The 21,393-nt window shown below is 38.0% G+C and overlaps 1 protein-coding gene across 6 annotated transcripts in view; it reads right to left on the bottom strand.

Moving 5' to 3' along the window:
• Nucleotides 1-21,393, bottom strand: part of CYRIB (CYFIP related Rac1 interactor B) — a 99,553-nt gene that overhangs the window by 11,335 nt on the left and 66,825 nt on the right. For 4 of the 6 annotated variants that reach the window (XM_050891727.1, XM_050891731.1, XM_050891726.1 and 1 more), the window contains 2 exons: nucleotides 18,420-18,456; nucleotides 5,622-5,704 (listed from right to left, as the gene is read on the bottom strand). In XM_050891727.1, the coding sequence (XP_050747684.1) occupies nucleotides 5,622-5,694 (73 nt within the window). In that variant the 5' untranslated portion in view covers nucleotides 5,695-5,704; nucleotides 18,420-18,456. Of the gene's footprint in view, nucleotides 1-5,621; nucleotides 5,705-6,729; nucleotides 6,792-18,419; nucleotides 18,457-21,393 lie in introns of those variants that run through there. The other 2 variants (XM_050891730.1, XM_050891729.1) reach the window with 2 other exon arrangements.

Genomic DNA, 21,393 nt, shown 5'->3' with positions numbered 1-21,393 from the left:
TGACTATCATATCAATCTCACCTTGGGGTGCAGTACAGGCTCAGTGGAAGAGACTTAGGTAAGCACTCAAAAGACACTGCAGATATTACATGAGGTGTTCATGTCTATTGTTATCTAGAAACACTGCATCAGATTATTTTCCATCTTCCCTGCCTCCCCTTTTACTGGTTGGGAAAGGAGTCGTATCTTTTACTTCTACATATATTTAATTCTCAAAACATATTCTTTATTGCACTAATTTCAAAATCAGAGCTGAGAACAAAAAGATCTAGTATAAATGTCACCTTTTTTTTTTCCCTCCCCCCTCTTTAAGGATATATGCTGTCTCCCAGTTTTTCTATAATTAGCTAAAGACTTTCCAAAAGTATATTTGATCATCATTTTAAAAAGCTACACATACATGTTTAAAGAAATGTGATTCAATAAGAAGTATGTTTTGAGAAGAATCAACAAAAGGCTTTAGCCTTTAAAAATAATCACCTAGTACAAATATCTTAGACCTGGTTTACCTGATATGAGATCAATATTTCTTTTAAAATTCTGATGGAAGCTATAAGGTTAGTTCCTTTTAGATTGATATAAAAAAAAGTCAGTTAGTTACTGAAGCTGCTACTGAAGCTATTAGCAAAAAACCCTTCTCTGTCTACATGGGCAAAATATGTTATGAAATCAAATCACGATATTTTAATCCAGGATTTCTGATGCCAAAAGTCAGGGTATTAACAATATGTTCTTTTTTATAGGGATAAACAAAAGCTATCTATGGACAATATATCCTCATGATTTTGTACAGTTTAAAGAGTCTGGAAAATGTCTTTTTAAAAGTGCTTTTTCCATGATCCATATGTAAAACTCCCACTAACGGTGATGGAAGTGAGGTACATACTTACATTAAAAAGAAAAAAAAAAAATCACTGTATCCTAGTGTTACACACTAGAAAAAAAAAATTAGAAAACGAAGTTTGTATTAGGAGAAGATAAATTTCACGTGCATTGCCTGTCTGGATTTTGCTGTAATTTTTGCATAATACTTCTTATTTTTATGGTTTAATGCATAGAGAGTGGGCATTATTAGCAAATATACCTATATATAGACCTTGCAACAGTTTGACTGTGGTATTTTGAGAACCATCAAGAATTAGCATGGGTAAAAAAAAAAGCTGGTCACTCCTTTTAAAGAAAAATTAAGAGCACCACATTGATTAGGCATCGAGTAAAAGTGGCCAGTGCTTTTCAGATCATGACAAAGGTCAACATTTATAATTTTGAAAGCTGCTGAAGACTGCTGTAAGAAATGAAGACAAAAAAAATGAGGGCAAAGAGCAGACAGGTAAGCACCAGTTGACTGGCAGCAGTTCATGCACAAACATGAAATGCTATAGTGAAATACAGACTAAAACGTGAAGCTCTGTAGCATTCCAGATTGTGTTGTTAAATAATGCAATCAAGACTTGCCACTTGGATCGTCTCACACTGAGTACATCTCTTGTCTGTTTAATTTTTCATGCCATTTTTTCTCTACCCTCTCTAGTAAGGAGAGTTCATTTTTCAACATGGGGGGGGGGGGCATAGCAGAAGAGCCCACGAGAACTCTTCCTCCTCATTTTGAAACCCACCAACAAGCACAACAGATGTAGTACTATGACCTTCCAGGTTTAGAAATGAAAATCATTTTCCAGATACAAATTAAGTGGTCTTCACTGAACAGCTGGCTATGCAAGTCAACACCTTCAACACCTCTGTTAGGTGCTTCACTTAGGATGTATCAGCCAACTACTGTATTTCATTTCCCTAAAATGTTCCAGGAAACCTAAAACAATGATTTAGACTTAATTTGTTGGGGTGGTGGGGTTTTTTTGTTTGTTTTTTTTGCCCGTTTGGTTTGATTATGACAAACTTCTAAATATATATGTTTTAAAATCCAGTAGGCACTGGATTATTTCTTTTGGTATATATTTCATTTTGGTGCACCTAGTCCTCTCCAACAGAAGAAATCTGTAAACCTGATTTGTCCCAACTAAGTTCCTCTCCCATCTGTAATTCTTCTGCATCTAGAAAAGAGCTCAAATTTAAAAAGTAAACCTAAATTCTTTTACATTCACTTCACAATACATTTAGGATTTTATTAGGACAGATTTAAAAGGCACAATATAGAAAATCTTCAAGCCCTAGTGCTGGCTGGCTCAGAGCAATTGGTTTATTTGCTTCTCAGTGCTGGTTAGGGCACTGCATTCTGAAAGCCCATCACAGGTGGAGAAAGAGGGAAAAGTTCCTCTTCCTATGCACTCCTGTAATCTTGAATTGATGGAGGAAGCACTCCCACGTATCAGTATGTACCTGAGGACTCAAGCTACAGGACTTTCACTTGAGAATCACTAACTGCAGAACTCTTTTTCCTCAATGTGGAGTGCACAGAGCAGGAAAGGGAGTTGTACTTCTGGAGTTAATCTTGACAACTAAGAAAAAGCAACCAATGCCAGGCATCCAAACAGCAGGACGAAGGAGGCACGCAATTTCAGGGATCTCCCTTTTCCTCTTCCATGGATGTAAGTTCCTGCTACAACTTTATGACAAGGCTTTGCCTTTACCCGGCAACGTTTTCCATACAAAGAACAAATACAGTAAGCACAGCACAGCTGAAATGTTCTGAGGTTGATATTGTTGCCAAGGGAGCCGACCCCTGGTTATTCAGGGCAACTTCCCCATTTTTAATCCAATAGTAAGAACAGCGAAGACTGAGGTCCCTCAAGTAAATGGAGAGTTCATCTTCAAATTACTTTTAAATTTAATCAGAATGTTACTGCACTAGATGCAATATACATTTAGAGTTCAGAAAGCTCACACGATAACATATTAAAGACAAAAGAGTAGACTTGAAACAATATACAAATGCTGTTATGTGAACTAAATGTTATGGAAGTGTGACAACATATTGCATGCAGGGAACACACACATTTAGTGACTATTTAAAAAAATATTTGGCTAGCCTACAGAACTAGCAGGGAGAGAAATTTGGGGTTAGAAGTTTATACTGCACAGTAAACACTATTTAAACTGAGATTTTTCCCAGGGAAGAACACATCAAGTCATCTGAAACTGGCTGGGACAAAACTCACAAGCAAGGGAGAGAAAAATCCCAGACTGCTGGAGATGAAATGATTTATTCATCTCTATCATCATTACTATGGAGAATGCTATCTTTGCGGCTCCTCTGAAACCTAGCCAAGTTCTTTGGAGGTAATGCAGAGTACTTTCAGCGCTAGCTTGAGATCACCATCTGCAACCAAAAGTACTCTGTATTTTAGCTACTATTCAAATCAGTAAATTTGGAAAGGATTTGCACTGTGACAGTAATGACACCAACATAAAAGTTGAGCTGTAAGTTTCCCACATTGTAGGTGGCTGTTTTATGTTGACAATATTGTCCCTACAAAGCTGTGCATTTTCCTCTGCTCATGTTAAAGTGGCACTGCAGAGACTTCAGTAGAATACTTAAGACAACTATTTGTTTCAAGTAGGTAAGGTGGATGACCAAAGAAAACATAAGCTTAACCAGTGTTAAGGCAAGGAAAAGCCAACAGCCTATTATATCATTTATTGGAACATTTTTTTGCATGTGTTCTGATAGTCACACAAATCACTGTAATCTAGCACCAAGACAAATATCGGGGCGGGGGGGAGGAACAACTTAGAAACCAGTCTAAAACCTTTCTAAATTTGGAGTTTGTATCCCTATAAAGCTTTATGGACATTAGATTTTTAGCTCTTTATGGTATTGTGCAAGAAACGTTTAACTAGCCTGCTCACTCCAAAGATATATATGGATTTAAGAACAAAAGACTTCCAACTGTATATTATTGAGCCAGGCGTAACATAGAATTGGCAAATTTGTTTTTAATACAGAGCTTACTTGCTCTTCCACATAAAACCACAATGTTAAGTACCACAAGATTAAGTGCCAAGTCTTGAAGAAAGATCTTGACTGTGTCAAAGCCAAGATCCTGTCAAGGCAAGAGAGTAGAAAGAAGCATGGATACACAGTATAGCAGCAGAAACAAACGCAGGACAGGGTCCAAAATGAATAAAGAACAGTCTAACAATTCAGCCATAATATAAGTCACTTAATTCGACTGCGTATGTAAACATTTCATGTCAGCAACCTGCTTACTCTCATACCAAATCTTGTTCATGCTCAAAACATGCACTTCAAAACAAAATTGATAGCTAAAGAATCAGTATTTTTTTAAAAATAGCATCAATTGCAATTGATTTTAGAATTATGCCTCTTGTAGCCAGCTAAATTGAATTTAATGTAGTCCAATTAAATGGTCAGTATTTGCAGATTAAGTTGGAGCTTCACAACTCCAATATTCTCCCATATCAGTTCTCCCTACTTCACTGTCATACCTATTCTGATGATGTGAGATTTGAAGTGGTTTTAAACAACAGGTTTGCTTTCTGATTTTACAACACAGCCCTTGATTATGTTCCCTTCATGAATAATATGTATGCTTATCATCTTCCAATAACAATATATTCAGAATAGACAGTTGATAAAATCAACAGTACAGGATAAGGGTTTAGAGAAGTTATAACTTTAAATGTCACTGGAGCAAAAACATATTTCTCCAAGCATTCGCTTTCATGTTAGAACTAAAATAACCAATTCCTACTGTTTCATCAAACACAACTGAAAAATAATTTGGGGGAAGGAAAGAAGATATAATGAATCTCAAATTATCCATATCACAATACTTCATAAATTTTTTTGTTATGCTATTCCATTGTATTTTATTACATAGTCAAAATGCACTTGAACATTAGTTTTCTTATTTTATGCTTGCTGATGTACAGCTGGGTAAACCAACAGCATATCCCAAAAGAAAGCAATTAAACATGCATAGCAGCAGCCAACAACACTTACCTGCCATTCTTAGGCTATATTGTATCATGCAAAAGAACCTAAAAGCAGAAATACTAACAATATGTGAACCTTCCAGAACGCTTGGCATTGATCAGACAAGCTTAAAGTCTCTTCTTTTCGAAAGCAATTTCGTCTCTATACTCTGTAAGCCCCCCTTTTAAGGAGGGACGAGGTTAACTATCAAATTTCAATGCCAAATCAAATAAGGTTCACATATACACCTTTAACATGATGATGATGGAGAGCTATGGATAGCTGTTGTGAGCCAATCGCTATAAGCAGCACTATTCAGTGGCACACTGGAAGTGAAGAAAAGAGAATCAGGTTTCATATTCAGTCCTTCCTTTAAAGTGCATGTATCTTCTTGTAATTTCAGTAAGTCTTCAAATAATTCAAATTCTTTTTAAAGTTTTGATGAAAAGCAGACAGAATTTTGCTTTAAAACAAGAACCATATCAGATTCCAACAGTAAAACATAATTTGAAAGCCCTCCATGAAACAAAGATTTTGCATTTTAGAAACTGAGGTTATTTTAAAACAGATTATTGCTTTCTACAAAAGTTCGCTGAACAATTATCCATAGCTCAGGCATGCAAAGCTGTTAGAAGGATGGCAAAGTGAAAACATACATTTAGTACATGACAAATGCAGTCTACTGCAGGCAAAGAGTAATAGATATATAAAATCATCTTCTCACTTTCAAAATCAAGGAAAAAATTTGGCCCCTGCTCAAGGTCTGTGCATGTCAAAACTTTTAGAAGGTTCCCCATGTTAAGGTACCTGCCAAGACAAGAATGAGAGAAAAGAAAATTTTCTTTTTGTAAGAAGGAACAGCCCAAATATAGTTGATTGAAGCGGCGGGGGAAAGAAGACCAGAGAGTTCCATCAGGCACAAACCCGTCCTTCAGGCTGCCGCCCTGATGGGTGGAGGGAGAGCCCCACCTCGAGGACGTACAGCTGGCGTTCCCAGAGATGCAATGCAGCTTTCCTGTAAGAAGTGACTACGTCACCAACATCTTCACAGCCACCCCTTTGAGAAAGGGGCAGAACTCCAACCAAAAGCCTTGCCAGTGACTAATTCTGCCCCGGTACACCCTAGCACCAGCGTCCTGAGCAGGAGTACCACGTTGAGGGCCAAGTACCACATTTGCAAGCACTGACATGGTAGCCATGCTACAGATTTTTACCTGATGGGACAACAGAAGGAAAGAGCTTTAATTTTGTCAGCCCTTACAATTTTGTCAGAAAGCCATTATAGAAAAACGCATCAAGATACATCATTTCAGTGTGCAGAAAATGCTAACACAGGTATGCCACAGATCTTTTAAACAAGGTGCCTAAAACATCTGTGAAGCTCCGGCAATTCCACTTTGGACTTTTGGATGTAAAAAATGCACATTAACTGCACCATGAATGACCAAACCAGGATCAGGAATAATTTAGTACTCACTCTTGTACGAGGTAGGATTACAGTGAACAACTGCTCAGCACAGATTACTATGGCATACTGACAGAATTTTTTGTTTTATGATTACTTGATTCGCAGGCAGATGGATGGACATCACTGACCACAGAGACCCAAAATGACTAAGCACAAGAAAATTTACACAGTAGCATGATGGTGGCTTGGCTACTACTGGAGGGGAAAAAAAGAAAAAAAAAAAAGAGGAATGGAAAAAACACATGCAACTCTTTCTCAAATTGCAGATTTGCAACTGAGTCCCCTAGCCTTCACTGCAGCAGGTATAAGCAACCCTACTGTTACCATTTTAAATGCACCAGCTGTGAAGGGCCGAGAGACTTACTTTCAAAATCCAAGAAAAAATGTGCTGCATTGTGGTCTATGTCCCTGGTTAGCACCTTAATGAGATTACCCATGCCAGCAAACCTAAAAATAAAAATGGCAAAATAATTTAGTTCCAATAACCATTTCCTATTTTAAGTACACGCCTGGGGCTCACTGGAGCAGGGCTCCCGTTGGGTTTTGCACACTGAATTCATCACCTTCTCGTGGGAAGTAGAAAACATGCACTGTACAGTGCATTTCCACTCCCCTTCTTCTCAGGGAAGAGTGATTGTTGAAAAAATTAAGTTATAGCTTTGACAAAAATAAAGATCTGAATTACTGGCTCTTTTTCATCTTTGTTTTATACACTTAAAGAATATGTTACCTATGATGACTGAGCAATTGTTCTGCATACTGCAGCAACCCACAGCCAACAAAGCTGTTATTGCTTCGGACAAAAGCAACCTCAAATGGAACTGGTGTCATTATAAGTCTGATTTCTTTTACTATCTCTCCATAATCCAAAACAAATTTCGGAAAGCCTCTTAGTAGTAGTCATCTGTGGTCAATGAACAGTTTTTCCCGTCAAATCACGTAAAGTGATGAGTTAAACACAAGTTAGACTTTTCCAAAAACAGGAGACAATCAAGTTTCAACAGTTCTTCTTATGCTTGCTGTCACATCCCAGCTAAAAGAAATGGAAAGTGGAAGAAAAATTAAATAGTCATTAGATTACTCGAGGTCAGAGAAATTAATGAAACAGTTTCAAACGTTACCATAAGTTTCAGAAATCTATACCTTCAGCAGGACTATGAAAACTGCATTGCATAACAAGGCAGCCTCTTCAAGGACCCACCCATGTTTTACAGAGGCTGAAAATATACTTAAGAACAATTGCCCTGAAATACCAGAAGTTCACTGGAGTGCTGCTGCAAGACAAACACAAGACACTACCCAAAAATCTGATTTCAAATTATTTAAGAATAAGCCATCAACAGTCTGACATTTGGATTCAAGCATAAGATCTAAAAAATCAAGTTTCAAATTAGTGTAACTATACCAATCTATCAGTGTATGCCCTTTTTTTTTTCTGATTTTTACTTTTACTGAAGACTGATGTTTACCTGAAGGGACGTAGCATTGACAGTAAGAATCATTAATTTATTAGGAATCAAGAAAACTGAAGCAATGTGAAGTCAAAACAAATTGTCTGGCAAAAACAAGTTTTAGAACCTGTGTTGATAGATTTCTTGAGTTTCATAAGAAAAATGCAACTGGTGTGTGAGGGAAAAGCGAACTAAGAACAGCACATGATTTATTTTTCAGGATCCACAAGATTCAGCAATAACTCACACAATCAAAAAAAGCTAGAGAAGGAAGCGGGAATTAATCCCAGGCTATTGAAAATGACTCAGTCTTCGCTCCAACAACTAGTTACATTAGTCTTTGCTCCAATAACTTCCACAGAATGACCAAACAGTTAAAAATCTAGATTTTTTAAAAAAGCGACTTTGAGTGTAATCCAACTGATCACAGTAGATTCTGCATATAGAACTTCATCACTAGGTGTACGCTTGCTTTTTTGCACATTCAACTTTCTCCTTGAAACTCAAGAAAATGCAAGTCCTGCTTCCGAAGCATTTGAACTTAGCTCTCTGGAAAGTCAGATCAGATTTCTGAGCCTGTGAGAAACACCCATTATTTAAGGAAGTTTTAAATTAGGGTGTCCAGTTTAGACACTTATCTTAAAAACTAGTCCATCAAAACATGTTTCTTCAAAGAGGCAGCTTTTTCAGAGCTTTCTATTCCATAGCTTAGCGAACTCTTCAAATGCTACACGTGCACCAGTGCTGTATAAACAAGCAACATCAGAAAGCAGAGAAATTACTTTTCCGTATCTCGCAAGCATGTTCTGTAACACAGGACTGAATAAGTCACTTGGTCTGCTCCCCAACAACAAGGACATTCATAATCTGGAAAAAGCTGAAATACAGAGGCATTCTTAAATATTTTCAACAGGGGCAATAAAAAGCCAAAAGTACAAGATGCCTAATGGTGATTGAGTCTGTAGATTCAGATTTAAAAACCAAACCTCAGTCTCAGAACAGCGTATTACATATTTCAATTCCAATGTTAACAAGCAAGTAGCAAATGCATAGCAGTGAACGGTGTTAACTGCCTAAAGAGAACTCTAACTATACCTACAAGTACCGCCATGCTTCAGCTCTTCAGCTGCGCCATCCCCACAATAATTTCAATACCTCAAGTAAATGCCTCTATGTAGGTTTTGCCTTTGGTTTGACATTAACCAGTCTCCTCAGAGTTTACAGGGTCATACATGTGGTTTAAATATTGAATAACATTACTTCTGAAGGTCAGAGTAGGGGCATGCTTACAGGGTTGAAATATTTTGAAGATAAATTTACCGAAGAGCATATAGTCACTGCAGAACAGATTGTTTAATTGAATCCCTACCACTTCCTAAAATGAGTAAGGGGTCAGGGACTCAGTTTTGCAATACAAATACCTTCATTCAGACCTTCATCCCTCAGAAAAGTTTTCCAATAAGAATATATGGTTTCTTTTCTGGGAGTGAGTTTAACAAATAGAGAAGCACAATAAAAGGTCTGGCACTACAATGAAACAGCAGATAAGAAAAATTCAAGCAGAAGATGCAACCAACCTAATGGTAACAGTTGAGTGAACAGCCTCTCTGAGAAAACGAGAGAAATTGAAGATGAGAAAGGACTAATTCAACTACAACAGCAACAAGATGACAACATGTGATACGTTTCAATTCACATGAATACAAAGCTGCATGAACACTTCTTTGTAATGAAGTTGGTAACAGACCTCTTCCCTCGTGCATTCACCATACTGAAAAAAATCTTGACAAACTTTAGTCATGTCACAGTTTTGCATAAAAGCTATGCAATCACATTTGCTTTTTTAGCAGCAAAACATTCACCGTATAGTCAGTTTTTATGGAGTGAATGGAAATCTAGCAGCAACTGGAGAAATACAATATTTTTGAAACTTGTATCAAGATGAATTCTAACAGTTACGCAAGGATCTCAAGTATTCCTCAATACCGGAAGATTTGCTGTGTTTTAAGAACTGTGAAAATGACCATTCCTCCAAGTTGTAATCCAAAAAGACTTTAAGAAGCTAGAAAGGGAGCTTGAAAACTCAATTTAGACAAAAGTTGAGAAGATATAATTCATCTAGCATTTCTTGGGAGGACACTTTCTCTCTCCTTAGCACTCAAGGTAATGAATGCAAGATCCAACAGATAAGAATTTACTCTTCTGGCGACGCTAAGCACTAGCTTCTCGAGCTCTGAAATGGCCTTCTAGAAACGAGACCGTGGTGTCACAGTGTGGAACTTCCCAGATTCATGGAAGCAGCTGCAGGTCAACATGCCAGGGCTCAGGTTAGATGGCTCTACACTTCTGTACATTATTTTCCTTCAAAAGGTATAGCCAAGCAGCAGGAAGAGCTGACCTGTTGCACTCAGGTGGAACCCTATAGAAGGGAAAATGAAAACTGACCTTTCTGAGAGGCTGCTATGTCAGCAGAATACCTGGATCAATCTAGGGTAAAGCAACCTAGCTCAGAGATGCCTCAGGCTCCTGACAGATCCTGATTTGCCAGATTCTTGTTCTGTTCAAGATGGCTTGTCATTTGCATTTCTGCTGGGCCCAAAACACACGAAAAGAAGGTCTGTTACTGGCTCTAATATTAAAGATGATGACAATCTGCATGTAAAAGAAACAGTCTACAAAACTAGCCATTACAGTTATCTCCAGGGACCTCTTCTGCTATTTGATGTCCTGTAAAAGCATCACCAGCACGGAAGATTTTGGTAGTTCTATGAAGACTTATCTTGGTAATTAACCACCATAGTGGCATGCCCAGTCAGTGCTGATTTACCAAGTACTCTTCCAATTTCCTTGAAAGTCCACAACTTCAGCTGAAGTAAGCAGAATTACTGTTTTAGAAAGTCAGATGTGGTTCCAGTTAACTAGTCCTGATGTTGAGCTATCATTGTCTAGTCAAGGACATCCTCCAGCACTAACTGCATCCTTCTTGAGCACACTGCCACATCAGTCAGCCCCGATTCAAGAACGATTTGAGCCTGTATAAAGACCAAAGCACTACTACTGACTCAGTTTTATGTCCTGCAGCTGGGCTTTGTCTCAGAGCCAAATAGTTGACTCAGAACATTGACTGGAGGTGACTTTCGTGGGTCTTAACACACTTTCTGACCCACAATTGTTCCAGCACAACTGGAACAAAATCCACACTGAAGCTGTAATCCTTATCAAGAAGGATTTTGCATATCGCAATCACCAACATCAAAATATTCACCTGCCCAGCCTTAAGTACAATTTAGGTCACTACCTATTTGTTCTTTCACAGCTTCAGATTGTCAGCCTCTGTCTAATTTTATTTGGTATGCTCATTCAGAATATAGTACACTTCAAAACTTGCAAACTGGTTTTTCTCCCAAGGGTCTTATTGATTTTAACATTTTATAGTGCAGTGTCCAAAGGTAACTCATTAGGCAAACTGACAGTCTAAGATTCAGTATAAGCACACTTTAGACCACTGAAGTTTTCTCTTGCCATGAATCCAACATCATAAAATCACAGCAGGAAAAAACCCACTAGTCTCTGTCCAAAAACTGACTGTCCCTGTGAAGCTGCCCAGAATCCCTCCTGGCATGCTCTGTACTCCAGCACAATACTCAAGCCACATGGAGCAGGTTATGGGAAATCAGAGCGCAAGCCAAGAACATGGTTTAAACTTGACCTACTTGCAGAGTAAGACATACGGAATGCCACATTTGATTACAATGACTTGGCCCATTACAGCCTTATGGGGTTGTATGATGTTGCGTGTAGTGTCATGATCAGACAAGCGGAAAGCAAAGGCATATTTTCAAAACAAGTCTTGCACGCATGTCCTTCATGCTGAAAACATCCCTGACACATTTCAATTTTTTTTTCCCCCCAAGCTAAGCCCAGGGGAAATTTAATAGAAATACATGATGCAACTAAATTCAGCCAAGCACTAAACAAATTTCCTCCTCTCACACCTGAAAGAAAAACTGTGCATTAACAAGCATTTTGCTTGCAATTGGTGAGCAGCTGGAAAACTTACTCTTGTTAAAGGTAAAATACTACAAAGACATTCGTAAGTGACATTTTTAATTTTGCTCTATTCTGTTGGAAGAATAGCGTGCTGTCAAACTAGTTAAAAAACCCCAGTTAAAAATAAATAGATGAAAAAAATGTGTTTGTGACCATTGAAGAATGCCTGCTTCAAGAAAACATCAGCTTACCTTTTGGAAAAGTATACACTATTCCCAAGACTACTTTTAATGAAGCATAAAACTGAACAGGAACGTCCAGTTACAGTATGAAAACTGTACTCCACGAAAACCTCATATCCATGCTCTGGAGGAAGAAGTTAAGCACAACACTATATGGAAAGCACATCTAATAAAAGAGCAAACATTTTCTTTCAGGGATTGAGTTTTAAATTTTCAATTAATCACATATGTGTGGCATAAACCTCTGATTCAGAGATATTTTGGTAAAATAGTAAGTGAAAAACACTTACAGCATTAAAAGTCTAACATTATAGTATAACACTATAGTGTTATAACACTTGCATTGTTACTACATAAACAAAAACCTAGCTGAATGTCGCCTTATACTGTTTTTCTAGAACAATAATCCTATCAGCCTGGCAATTGTTTCAAGGCTTACTGAACATTTGGGGGGGGGGGGGGGACGACAGTGAATAGGTGGCTGCCCACATCAGCTGAATCCAAGGCAGCCCTTAGCAACACACGGCATCACAGAGCAGCCAGCCTATTGGATCGAGTGTCATTTTCTCTCCCAATGAAGCAGTTAAGCTTCACAAGCGGCGAGAATATATCTGCTCTCAACCTTAAAAGCTGGAGAGTGCTGCAGAGATGGAAACAGGCTTGTAAACTACATTGCAGGAATCATTCTTTTCAGAAAGTCGTAATATTTTCCTTGGATCCAAACATGTTTTTCCTAGTCTAATGCACATTTATTTATCTTCTGAATAGTGCTAGAGAAGCATAGATGCCCTGTGACACGTTCTAATTCCTACTACTGATATTAGTGGTGTTTAAAGTAACAAAGATCTGTCATTAAACAGAATCCCAAAGTAATAAAATACATTGTCCAGGCAAGAAATAATTATTGAGGTAATAGTAAAAAAAAATAGTAGTTGTCACTCAGTCTGGAAAAGAGACCAACACACGGAAATTATCAGCTTTAGATTTAAGAAGGAGAAGCTTGGTGCTATTAGCTTAAAACAAGTTAGATTTTGGACAAGCTGGTCTCCTTTTCAGGACTCATCATAGCTATAGTAACATTACTAAAGATATCAGTTCAGATACCAACATTTAACTGCTGAATCAAACACACATATGAAGTGCCACACCAGTCACCAGTTGTGCATAAAACATGTAATTTCATTCATTGTGGGACAAGTTGCAGCAAACGTAAGATTTCGCCAGTTTATATACACTTTTATGACGTACTTCACAGTCTAAACCGATGCAAAGATCTGTGCACCGCTCTCCACGCCTGACACCTAGCGGTTATTCTTCCACACGCCACTAACTGCAGATCAACCATAATAAGAATAAAAGATATTCAAGCCAAAAAAAAAAAAAAAACCACCACTGAATTCCTGGGGCTTCAATCATCAATATCTTACCTGAATAGTGGAAAAACAATTTATACAGCCAGATAGAAAATGTTTTTGCATAGGGAAGTAAGTATTCAGGCTACCTGAAAGCTGTTTAAAGCTGCCTCTGAGGTCAGTTCTTTTGGCTAAACTGACTTTGATACAATAAACTGTTTTAGTTGAAACTGAAGTTACTTTTTCTGAGATCACACATCATCAATAAAGTCTCCTTTCTGAACAAAACTGAATTCAAAACTTGTCATATCAGGAAAATGGAGGCCTGCCAGGGAAAATAGTCTAGTGAAAAAAGGCTCACATTCCTCAAAACCAGAATTGTACAGTATGGTCATGTCGGTGTTTATTCAGTCCATTTTTCCACTTAAAGGAAATCAAGGGAAAGGCACTGAAGAATCCACAGTTCCTTTAGAAGAGGCAGTCTTAAAGCCTTGTTAATTCGGGAATATTTTAGTGGTACAGCTGACACTGAATAACATATTTGACAGGAGCTACAATAAAATAACTAAGCATGCCCACACAAGTCTGCAATAAAACCCAATTTGTCTGGAAGGATTACTCTTATTTTTAAAACAGAACTTGTATTGAGAAGGGGAGAGACTACGCTCCAAAAATCTGCTCTGATTTACCCTTCAACGAGTAACTCCACAATTCTTCCAAGAGTAAATCTGGGGCTAAAAAATAATTAGATATGCTTTTCTCTTTCAAAATGACACAAGCTCAACACGCTTTCTAACTTAATTCTGCATAATGCTCTTTTTAATTCAATTACATTGCAACCATCAGAAAAAACCCCACTTTTTTTAGTTCAGGGACATTTATATTCGAATGCAATTTACACTTTGCTTTCTCCTTCAAAGTCTGAAATCTTAAAAGCCTTTTGCAGTGCTGTAACTCCTCCAAAAGAGGTCACTACCTTACAATTTGATCTTCCAGAAAAAGGGAAGCTTCTAACAAATGTGTTCATACTATCTTAGAGCCTTACAGCTCTGAGAGCCAGCAATTTTCTTCAAGCCCAAATACTGCATTTAGTCCATGATACTGTGACATTATCATGGAAAGAGCAGCTGATCTTGAAGTCTGCCTTTTTTTGAAGTAAGCTAAGAACATTCTATTTTTATCAGGTAAAGATGCAAAAAAGCATTTAACAAGAGATGTGGTAGAGTTACAGATTGCTTTTTACAGAAAAGCTTCTTACTCTATAAAAGATGGTATGCCTATTAAAACTGTGCTATACTACCACATGACTAAGAAAGTTTCGTATTTCAAGGATGTCAGCCTGTAATTTAACAGCTGTCAAGCTCTCATCTCCAAAAAACCAAACCCAACAGTAACGATAATTTGTATAAGTCCTTCTCCTGCCAGCTTTTCATCTCAGTGTAAAGAAAAAAAAAACAGCCAAAAAAACCCCAAAACCTGCAAGTTTTATCTAACTGCTATATAAAAGAAAAATCTTTTCAATCCCTAACTTCACTATAGTGTGTAGTCCAATTGATCTGCCACCTTTTAGTTGGTATTTCACTTGTGAAAAAGCACTCCTGTTCAAGCCTAGTTTTATTTGGAAATGTGTTTTCTTTCAAAGTAGCTGAATTCCCATCTAGAAGAATCAGACTCCCATACAGTTCAGTACCCAAGCTGGATGAAGTTGCACTGAGGCTCTGACAAACAGCCTTGGTAACACTGCCATCTAACGTATTACGACAGGGAGTACAATCATCTGCATCACTCTTTAATACTCAAATGACACGTTTTCTTTTAGTTTGGCTCCAAACTGTTGCACCCCTTCAGTGCCTTGGCTTGCAAATCCTACACTAACAATATTATGACAAATTATCTAGTCATCAAGTTGATGGATATAAATATTCATTGACATATTCTGTCTCAAGGGATTTTTTTGGAATGTCACAGTACTAAACCGCAAACTTTGTGTGTATGAGCCTGACACTGACTGTCCATCTGCAAATTCAGTTCAGTGACACACCAGCTCTGAATGACCAAGGAGGAAGGGAAGTCCTATGGCCTTCCAAATCACGTAGCTGGAAGGACAGATCTCTGTATTTCAGGATAGCTTTCTGATTGTTTTGTGGATTTTCCTTTTTCTGAGACACCAGTCAGACAAAGTATGTCTGCAGAATATAGAAGGCTAATGAAACACATCAAGTTACTGATGGTAGAACAGAAGATGACTAGCAGGATGATAATCCTTCCCATCCCATCTGCTTTCAGAAACAGTAACAAAATAGACAGGCATTAGGCAGGACAGAGGGATAAAACCGGTCTCTACATGGTTGATCGCTTCTTTAAAGTTTCACAAGAGATTTCTTGCAAGATAAAGGTGCTGCAGCTGTCTTTGTTATTTCCAGTTACGTCTTCAGATAGCCTCATGAGGCACAGTATCAACTACTTTTATTGTGTCTTGATAGTTTTTCTTGTTAGAAAGCAAGTGTAAAAAAACCAAACAAAAAAACCCAGACCACATCGGTCCAATTCCTCTAAACGTGCTAAATCTGATCATCTTTTATCTCATTTTCCACCCCTCCCAACATAACTCAAATTTTCTTTTAATCTTAAAATCAAACTAAAGGTGTCCCATAAGTGTAAGATATCACGAGACAATTTATTTTCATCCACCTACTGGAAATACGGAGGAACATTTGCTATTCTCCAGTGATACTGTACAACCTGCAATCCGTTAAGATCAGTAGCAAGTATGCAGAATATCATGCAGAGTTACGATTTCCTGCACCAGTCCATCCATAAGCTCTACAAGTCCCTCTCATCTCGTCCCACAAGGAGTTTGCAGCCGTTCTTGGGGAAAACCAGGTACATATGCGGAACAGAAAGCCATTAAAGAATACTGAATACATTTAATAATCACATCTGGCTCAAAAATACTTGACCTGAAAATACTTACATACTAGAAGAACCACCAAAATATGCTCTCCCTGTTCCCGCTCTTCCCTAGGTATCTGCTCGCGTTTGAAGGTTCAGGTTTTATTGGATTTTAAGCTTTTTTTCAAGTTTTAACCTTATTCAGAAAGGAAGATCTAGTTAAGTTCGCCCCATTCTTTGAAGCTTGACCAAAGTTTTCAATAGTTTGCAGATCTTTACTATTGTTAGCTTACTGGTGCTTTCCTACTGAAAGTGTTGCTTGGGTAGGGCTTCTGCCAGTCCCTCCAAACCCTTCACACTGGTGATTCCCAGCTGGTTTAAGATGCTGTTAAGCATTTGACAGCTACTTTGTCTCAGCACAGCTGGAAAAGGTGGAAGCATCAGCAGTCAAGACACCTGAACTTTAGCGGACAATACCACCTTGGTTTCTAAACATTTTCCCTTCAAGACCCGAAATACTGTTGATTCACAGTTTCTTCAAAGAAAACAGAAGTTTCTTGTCATGTGCTGTAGCTGTTCACTGGACAGCCTTCCTCCTTCTGCAGGCAGTACCATTCCCAGCAATGCCCCTTGAGTTTTGCTAGCTTTTCTGGATGACTCTCACCTTCCTGAGCAGAAGCAGCACTGTTCTAGTAGAGGAATAAGTGGGGTGTGTGTGAAAGGATGAGCAAAACCAAGTGTGCATATGCAGAGGGAAGATGGTGATTCCTGGAGACTGTACTTGCCTAGACGGACCCATGGTCTGACTCAGTTTAGTGACTCTTACAATGTATCCTTTGCAAATGCACACGACGGTGTAAATCAAAGTTTGCACTAGTTCAAACTGCAACTTTGCTAATACACTTATCCATGACTTTGGAAGTAAAGGCTACCAAATTAAAAATGTGCTACTGCTGCTGGCACTGGATGTTTTTCCATTAGTTTATTGTAGATTTAGAAGATATTTCTGTATGCTTGCCCAGTTCCTAGACTTATTCCATAGCCCCAGAGAGGCACGACAGTAGCCTAGAAGGACTGTTGGTCTGACCCAGCATTACCATAAGCTCTCCTAAGAATGACAAAAAAATGATATAAACCTCATCAAAACCAGCGATTCTGTGAAACAAGTATTTTAATACATCAATGATGCACTAAAATAAGGGACAATTACTTTAGTAACACATTTATAGTGCCATATATTCTTAATTCTTGAATGGAGTATTCAAATAGTTTTGGACACAGCACTTGGAAATGTTTTCTACTGTTGTCAATGAAACTGATGACCAATCAATTTAATCAGCTCCCCAGAATTCAAAGAGCTTTTTGATGATTAATCGGAAATGGAAGAAAAATGAATCCTACCTCACATTTGGTAGCATTACCTTCCCCATCTGACAGAAGATAGTTAGCTATGCTGGCACAGCACAATAAACATGAAGTATAACACACACACTCTATGCAGCAGCTTAGAAGACAAGTAGCAGGTTATAAAACTAGAAGCTAAAACCTTCACATGAGCACATGCTACCTCTTTGGTCTTACAAGCCGGTTCAGAGTACTGGTTTCTGGCATAAGGCATCTGGTTCAGAAAAGAAGTCACACAGTAACTTTACTAGAGAGACTGAGAAAGAAAAACCACCAAAACATTATCTCTTCATTCAAATCTGCCAAGAAGTTTAAGCACAATCTTCCAGGGTAAGTTCTTAAATGTGGCCAAACTACTATACTCTGTGCACACCAAAAATGCCTTTAGTGAAACAATGGGACTTCTTCACATCACCACAGTGAAGAGTTTTCAAAATCATGACCAGGCTGTGTGGGGAGGTACCGTGCAAGCAAAAAACCAAACACTTGCAACCTGGTTTAGCATCTTTAACCACAGAGAGGCATAAATTAGGTTACAGATCAGGACTTCCTAGTGAACACTACAAATTTCAAAAGTTGTAGAAGCAAACGGGGGAAAATGAGTTCTTGAAGAGAAAATTGCTAATGTTCAGCACAGTCCCATTTTCTGCCATTTAACATACTATAATTTTTGCTTCTTCTATGTCAGGAGAGTTTTCAAGCAGGTTAAGTTTCAATTCTTACCTACAGCCAGTGCTGCACTCTGTTCTTGGCCTCCAGTCTGTTTTAAAAGAAAAAGAGATTGTGAAAATTCATTCTTTTGCACCAAAAGTCTTAAATGTAATGCTATGTGACCTTGTAAAAGCAAACACACATCTGTTCCAGACGTTGTACTATTTTTCTGGATCTACTTCATAAACATAGTTCTGGATTTATACGCCACTGTGACTTTTGAAAAATATGTTAAAAAAAGTAGAATGCAGAACTGTGTTTTATCTCTAGGTGTATAAATAAACAGGGAACACAGTTATTTGGCAACAAATGTGCTTCTAGGGAAAAAGGCTGCCTGTGTTAGATAATCCATAAGAACACATATCCCGTAATAAAGTTAATTACTAAAGAGTCAAAGTTGCAATAAAATACAGGTGGCAAATTGTTCCACTTGCACTTCACTTTGCTTTAAAAAGAAAGAGAATAACACAAGATTCTTAATTCAACCACACAAATTAGCTCTTGAAAAAATTCATGGCTTACAACGCCGACGTCCAGAGAAGGCATTTTCAAGTCACCACTGAAAACCACTTGCTTAACAAAGAAACCTAGCATTCTTGGACAGCCTCAGTCCGCTATACACATTACTAACTACCATCTTAAGGCTGGTGAAATAATTAATAGTACAGTTTAAAGGAGAAGATATGGAGTACTATAGCATCTCATAAAGCTTCATAGGAAATAATACTGTAACATTAGCTAGGGAAGGCTCTGAAGATCTACAGCACCATAGGCAAGAAACAGAGTGGAGACCCTAGTGAGAACAACTCTCCACAGCCCACAGAACTGAACATAAGCAAAAACATGACTGTCAGACACTGTTACAACTGTAGAAATTTATTTCTCCATTCTTTCCAGTGAATGCATCTCTCTCAAAGAGGCTTCCCCCTTGATTAGGATTTCTTTACATTTGAGTAGCATCTGCTTTTTCCTTTGCCAGTTGGCTTCAACTTCCCTTTACTCTCTCAGTAGTAAGCAACAGCTAGTACTTCAGGACAACAACTACTTCACAGGAGAAAAAGATGGTTAACAGCACTATCTTTGTAAGAGCTGCTGCAACTTCCCTAAAAACTCACCTACTCTCACTAGGCATATTTTAAATATGGGGTTTTTCTTCCCCTCCTCATGACTGCAGACTGCTCAATTCATGCTTTGAGACAAAGCACCAAAATCAAACACTGACTGTAAAACGTTGGTCCCCTGCAGGTCAGGGATGAACACAACTGATAGTGCGAATAGAGAAACCGAAACCAAAGTTAGACCCAACATTACTTCAAAAAGCTAATTGCCTGAAAAAAGTGAAAGAAAAATCAAGTAGGGCAAAACATTTAAGAACACTAAAAAATTCTACCTAAAACTAGTTTGGTTTTTTTTTTTGGGTAGTCAAGAGCTCTGGTTAAGATGATTTTGAGTGAGAGTCCAACTTAATTCACTGAGCTATAAACAAAAAGAAGTCCAAATTCATTAGAATGACCAGACTATAGAAATAAATATGAAAGTAATAGAGAAAAAACCCACTACAGCAGCAAGGCTCGGGACTTTTAAAAAATGTTTCCTAACAGTATTAGTTCATTACTAAACAGAAATGTTTACATTTCCAACTGATAAAGTTATTAGAAAAAAAACTAGAATTGCTCAGCTCTTTACATCTTTCCAGACAGAATACTGCACTTATAATCACAAGCACTTACCACCTGCAAGACAAGTGTGCTGATGCTCAGGTAGCTTGTCCTGAAGGCTTCAATGAATAAGTGAATGGCCTAGTAGAGCCATTAGGCAAAAGGGAAGCAACCAGGAAAGCTGAGAATTATAGGACAGTTGGACTATCATCATTAACAGGCAGAGAGATGTTAGCACAGGAATCCATTAACTGGATTCCTATCTTTTAGTACCAATGTGCAAGCCTTCATGCAGAACAGTTCATATCATGCTATCAACTTGGTTTATACTGGCAAGCTGACAGATATTTGATTTTCGTACAGCGCGACTTCACATCACACAATATTTTAAATTTAGAGGTTAGCACTATGCAATATAATAAAGCACTGTCTAAACAGATAAGAAATTTACTTGCCGATCTCTAGCAGTCAGTGGGGAATAATCAGTGAACATCCATTAAAATGGTCAGATGTGAAATTAACGGTGTGATGGATTCTTTACACAATTAATTTCTGCACTTCTGGATGCACCTTAATTCAGACACAAGAGTATCTAAATGACCAATTGCCTATTGTCAGGTTCAGAGTGCGTTACTTGGGTTCTCCCAGTTAGTACAGAGGACCTGCAAAACATCTGAGCTTCCTTCTGACTGATTCTCAAGGTTTGGATCTGCAGATTAATATAGAAAGAGTACCAACAGGCACAACATGACGTATGTATACTATATAATTTAATAGGTAGTGCAAACTGAATAATACAGAACCAAGCATTTTTTCAACTGCTTGTGATTCTGAGGCAGCCAAGTATTTAACGTTATGTTACAGAGAGAAGCAGCTCTGGGCAGGAAAATTACCTTTTATTCAACGGGCTAACAGCTCATTGATTTTGTTTAGCTTTTTTTTAATATCATTTTATGGAGTCAAACAGCAGAAAGATTAATGCATCCCATCCTAGGAATCTCTGTTACACACACACACCCTCCCTTGACTTCCAGCCTAACTTCACCACAGCAGAAAAAGGCCAAAGCATATGCTAACATCTCAGGCCAACTACAACAGGAATTCAAAGAATTGTCACAACAGTTGGAGAACAAATGCGGAAAAACGTCTACAGCCATTAGAGAGGGACAGTGAATCATCTAAAATGCAGCTATTCATTTTCAGAAGAAAACAAAACCAAGCATCATTCAGTCTGTCAGAGGAAAAGCCTGTAGTTGACACAAGTCAAATGGTACCCAAATATAAAAGATGCGCTAAGTAAACTTGGCATCATTGTGGATAACGAAACT

Source organism: Gymnogyps californianus, chromosome 2, assembly GCF_018139145.2.
Source record: "Gymnogyps californianus isolate 813 chromosome 2, ASM1813914v2, whole genome shotgun sequence".
In the NCBI taxonomy this organism is placed as follows: Eukaryota; Metazoa; Chordata; class Aves; order Accipitriformes; family Cathartidae; genus Gymnogyps; species Gymnogyps californianus.
This window is presented reverse-complemented; position numbering and strand designations above follow the sequence as displayed.